Raw genomic sequence first — 5,608 nt, forward strand, 5'->3', positions numbered from 1 at the left:
CCGGCATTTACCGTTCTCGTTAGGTAGGATCTGGGTGACATTAGAAACAGCAGAACTGACCCAAAGCAAGGAGTGTAGAAGTCCAGAGCAAACTGCGAAGATGTGAGCTTGGCAGGAACGAGAGAAGGTACAGCTGCAGCCTGGGAACACGATGGCTGGGCAGGGCCCTGTCAGAGCCTGGGCAATCCAGCTCTGCTCTCCGAGGGGACTGACTGCTGCCCAGTAACGGCAGAGAGCCAGGCCAGTTAAGGGAACTCCGCTGTCTGAGACAGCTTCTCCTCACACACCTGCAGAAAGCGAACATCTCTATGGTCAAACAGGGGCGAGCGTGGCACTCGGGCCATAGAGAGCGACTGGCCCGTGCAGGCTGCTTCCCTGCCGCAGGCATCGTGTTTCTGGTGAGAACATGCTAGGAAACAGGCACAGGTATCTGGAACGGGCAGACGTATGAGGCATATAAAGTAACTCTTCACCTCCAGTCATCACTGGTAAGACTCTGACTGGGATTCTGCGTCCTGTTCTGGGCTTTCAGAAAAGGATGTGGACTAATCTGAGCCGAGGTAAAAGCAGACTTGCCGGGTGGAAACGCTTTATACACCTGCCTAAACAGAACTAAACCAGGTCGATGTAACCCACTTGGAATTCTTTCCCCCTTTCCTGCAAATCAGCTGCCTTCCATGCATATAAGGCATTCAGAAGGAGAGCTGTAAGGCTGGGCATCAAGACAAACCTCACTGACATCGCTACACTCAGACAACGGTTCGGAGTGGTGGTTGAGCCCTTATCCACCAACCCTGGGAACCTGTGGATAACTTCAATGGCATCTAAGAAAGGGTAAGAAGATGCAACGTGGTCTAGTAGTCGCCAGCTCCTGCAGAAGGATCTCTGGAAAAGGCCAGTGGGTCTAGAAATGGGGAAATGCCGAGGTACATGAGAACCTGCTGCGGAGCAGGGACAGGCAGGACGGGCTGGTTATTCTGCCTGATGACACCCTCCGTTTATGGGAGTGCTGCCCTTTGGGGCTGTTTGAGGCCAAGGGGCAGGATCTCACCCTGCAGTTCTGAGGGACCTTTTTGTCCTAAAACTGTGAGCACCTGTAGCCTCCTGCCCCACCAAAATTTGGTTTGGAATGCCAGGTTCCATTTACAGGCTGTAAACAGTATCGGTGTGTGACACAACCCAATGTTCGATCCATTATTACCACAGGATCAGAGCAAGCCATCAGCGTTCGTAGGCCGAAACAAGAGCCCCTGGTGGAGCCACGGCAGAAGAGTGTACGCTGTTCCCAAACTGCCTGAGATGAAACACAACCTCCGGAATATTTCTAAGAGGGAGGTAGGTAGTATGGCATTTCTGACTTGCTTGCTGCTCTCACGTTCTCACGCTGAGGAGGCCTGGAGACGTTTGACGAATTTGGCTACGTATTTTGGGCAAGGCAGCCAATTAGTTACCTTGTCCGTATTTAACCCATCAGGGCGAGATCGGCCTTATGAAAGATGCAGTTTAGGGGGAACGTCTCTAGCACTGGGCTTCGCTTCCTGAGCCACGAACCAGGGGGGTTACTCGCCGAACGCAGCTTCCCGATTTTGAACTGTCTTTGTTAATGTCTTTTTCAAGTCCTGCCAGATTGTGGTGAGAACAGGCACAAGCATGAAATTAATTTCTTTTGCTTTTCAGCGCCTGGAAGTGATGCTTTGACTCTGTGAATGAACAAGATGAGCTTTCGGGTTGGTGAAGGTACAAAGGGCCTGCACGAGGTCTACGTCTATCCTTGCCGGCGAGTTCTGAGCAGCAGTCAGGCGGCTGGCGGACAACGAGCCGTGCCACAGCGCGCTACCGTAACAACCTGCGTCTGCAGTAGCGTGCGGCTGCCAGCAGCCTCACGCAGCTGCAGGTCTGGCCTCTGCTCCGAGAGGAGGAAGGAGAAGGCTGGAGATCTACACCAGAACGTTAAAAGGTCCAGCCTTACTGTGAATTACAGTTTGGAACTGGAAGGTGAAACTACAAAATATGGATAGAGAGATCTGCATCACTCAGGGCAATCACGCCATGGGGTTTTTTGTGGGAATTTTCAACTACTACATCATCTGATTTACTTAAAATAGTAACGTTAGAATTTCTCTGGGGACACCAAACCATAGCTCCAAAATATATGCAAAATTTAAAAAAAGAAACCGACCCAAGGACCCAGAAAACTGCTTAAGTTGCTGGTGTGGAGCTTTGGCCTTTATTGTACCGGGTGCTTTAAAAAAGAACCCCAAAACAAAAACCACCCCACTCCTCTAAAAAAACAGTCTGAGTCTCTGAATTAAGACAAGATGTAACACAAGAGAACATAAAACACAAGGCAAGAGGGGGCTATCACAGACCCTTCTATTTTCTTGCGGCCCGTGTAATTCCGGAGTGGGTACCCACAAGTTAACAAGGTGAAACAAACGGCCTTTGAAGGTTACTTAAGGGAACGCAAGCAGCAGATGAAGATCACGTACCTGTAACGAGTAGACTCTGTTAGTGTGCCCTTGCAGCGTGTGCAGACAGGTCTCCGTCTCTGGATCCCACACTTTGACCATAAAATCGTACGCACCACTTACGACCCTTCTGCCGTCATACTGAACGCACCGAACTGCAGCTACGTGGCCCATCAGGACGTGTAAACACTGGCCCGTCTCTATGTCCCAAACCCTCAGCGTAGCGTCTCGAGAACCACTGACCACCCTGGAGGAAGAAGAAAACCCCTCCAGCACTCAGCATCGGACACAGAAGTATCGAAACAACGGGGTACAAAGCTGTTAACGAGTTCTGACCTGGGACACCAGACAGCATGAGCCCGCCAGCCACCAAGGACCTGGCGTGGCATGATGCTCTAGGAGGGTCGCAAATGACTCAAGGGTTTTTCTCCCTTGCCCTACTCACCTCCTCTGGATCCTCCGGCTTGGTGTAATTAGCAATCAGTATTTAAAAAGGCACTTCGCTCCTGAACAGCAAAACGCTGCCGTGAGAAACTCCACGGCCTGTTGTATTTATCTGAGAAAGCTGAGCTCCAGCCAGCGCTGTGAGCATTCTGCTTTAATGACCGAGTTAACTAATTATAACAATTAAACAAAGAAGGTCTTTAGAAGTTTTAGTAAAGCAACAGTTATTCTGCTTGACTTTGTTCCGTTTATACTTTTAAAAGTGTCTGTAGGCAACAACAGAAAGGAGAAGGAATTAATATTAATGGAACTGATAAGGAAAAGCCTCATTGTCCTTCAGAAAATAAGAAATGGAACCAAGGGGCACTCCATCAGGAGCTCCCCGCCACAGTCAAGCAGGAGAGCTTTGCCAGCGTCTGCTGAATCCAGACCTGGTTTACGACTGTAGAAATCAGGATGCAACCGGTTAAAACCGTGATAAAACTCTGCAGTGCCAACGCTTAAAAGGTCGTTTGGTAAAACGAGGGAAAGCGTGCAGCACTGACAAAAGGAGAAATTATTCCGAGGGTGGGAGGCCGAATCACGGCGTCACAACGATTTTGTTCCGAAACAACGTGCAACAGGACTTGCTAAAGCACGTGACTCGGCTTTCTGTTCATCAGTTGCTGCTCTACGCTTTTGCTTCTGTTCATCATCTCCTCCCATTCGCTGACTGGCGCAGTTCAGTGTGAGTCCTTCACCCGGCCGGTACCCTGCTTGGGGCTGGGTGAGGCGCACACGAGCGCGGGTGACGCCTCACCTTTTCTCGTGGAGGTGCATGCACCGCACAGTGGAGGTGTGTCCGTACAGGGTGTGTATGCATTCTCCGGTCTCGGCGTTCCACACTTTGAGCGTTCGGTCTGTAGAGCCACTGATGATGATATTGTCCCTCATCTGTGACGACCAGACTCCGCCCGTGTGCCCCACCAGGGTTCTCAAACACTGAAAAGAAACGTTTTGCTTGGTCACCCTTGGGACAGAGCTGAGTGGACGCTTAGAAAAAGGGATGTAGGAGGCAGCAGCAGTCGCTCGTAGCAAGAGCCAGAAGACCCTGAAGACGGCTCTGCGATTGAATTAAAACATCCCACCTCTTAGGAAACGCTCATCAAATTTCTCTCTCTGCTGTCGGTACTTTGACCGTAAGGAATTTTCCTTATAATCTTCCCCTTGATAAACTAAACTGCCTTCTCAGATCTGTCAATATGGGCCGTGTTTTGCAGCCTGGACTCGTTTTCCTGAGTCACTGCAGTTTTTCCAACAGCTTTTTGAAGGGTAAGAGTTAGAACCAATCTATAAACCACGTACTCTTTCATTCTTCTGCCTCTTTATCCAAGAAACACCACATTCTGTAAGCCGTTGCCACAGCCTCAGTACTGCAAAATCCTGTTTCAAACCTTTTTCTGACTTCACTGTTGCCCGGGAGAGAATCCCACACTCCCACGAGCACAGCCTACCTTCTTTGATCCTAGGCGCGCGACGTGGTTTCTCGCCACACGGAGACAGGCTTGGCTCACACCTACATCTAGAAAAGCGCCGTCACCCTGGAACAGCAACTCGGCCCCGTTTCCTTACGGGGAAGGACCGTGTATGCTTCCTCCCCAGGCAGCACTCATGAGCACAGGCAAGAAGAGAGCCCTGCAAGACCCCTCTGGAAAGAGACTCCACGGAGGTTCTGCGTTTACATGAACCCTGCGGTCGCTGTAACCACCCACTTTCTAACCCGTTTAGATGTGTGCCGTGCTGGTTTTTGCACCACTCTGTCTTATCCGAGCATGTCACAGGGAGACAGCCATGCAGTGCCCAGGGCCATCTATTTCTGCACTATCATCTTTGTCGGTCGAACCTGCAGCTGCACCAGAAAAGAGGTGGAGACGGTTTGATGATCTCTCTCTGTAATCTAATGCGAAGTGGCATTAATTTCCCTGGCCTTCCTTGAACTGTCAGTTGACTCCTCTTGATGCGCTCCACTATTTTTTATCTGAAACCGTGTATCCCAAATACCCAGCCTTCCAGTGTACCCCATTTGGACACTGACACATTCCTACGTTCTGGCCATCCTTTGGATTTTCTCCTGGTGTTCCTCCTACCTTTTGAAAAAAACACTGATTTTACCCCACAGGTTACCTTAGGGGAAAAACCCCATCAAAGAGCGATTATTTGGACCAACCGTGGTAAGAAAAGCCGTAACTTCGGTAGTTGTGGTTTGACTTGTTGTGAGCTTCTGCTGTCACCATCGCATGTATTTCCTTCCCAAATGAGTATGTTGTCAGCATCAGCATCCTCATTTCTGTGGTTAACATCCTGTTCTTTGTAACCGCCTTGCTTTCTGCTGTTCTTTAACATTTTTTACCAGTCTCCTGCAACTCCTGGCTCCTAGCTTAATTCACTGCTATCAAACCCATCTTTCTCAGCTCAGAGCTGTTATTCAATTCTACAGTTCCCCCCCACCCTTTTTTTTTTTTTCTTATTTCAACCAATTTACTCCTATTTTAAGGAATCATCCTTCTAGAGCAGTAAGAACACAGAATCCTTACTCTGGGCTTTACGACTGTCAGGGGGATTACTTAGTCATATTCATTTGCACAGACCAACCTTCAGGGTTTTTTATGTTATTAATTGTTCAGCTCCAGTAAGCAGGAGGGCTGGTACAGCGCTCT

At 49.4% G+C, this 5,608-nt stretch overlaps 1 protein-coding gene across 1 annotated transcript in view; it reads right to left on the reverse strand.

Moving 5' to 3' along the window:
- The window catches only part of LOC104506625 (F-box/WD repeat-containing protein 7-like), an 18,582-nt gene that overhangs the window by 2,867 nt on the left and 10,107 nt on the right, over nucleotides 1-5,608 (reverse strand). The window contains exons 5-7 of the mRNA XM_010147635.1: nucleotides 3,712-3,893; nucleotides 2,490-2,715; nucleotides 288-395 (exon numbers count right to left, since the gene is read on the reverse strand). Of these exons, the coding sequence (XP_010145937.1) occupies nucleotides 288-395; nucleotides 2,490-2,715; nucleotides 3,712-3,893 (516 nt within the window). The remainder of the gene's footprint in view (nucleotides 1-287; nucleotides 396-2,489; nucleotides 2,716-3,711; nucleotides 3,894-5,608) is intronic.

Source organism: Eurypyga helias, unplaced genomic scaffold, assembly GCF_000690775.1.
Source record: "Eurypyga helias isolate BGI_N326 unplaced genomic scaffold, ASM69077v1 scaffold11272, whole genome shotgun sequence".
Lineage (NCBI taxonomy): Eukaryota > Metazoa > Chordata > Aves > Eurypygiformes > Eurypygidae > Eurypyga > Eurypyga helias.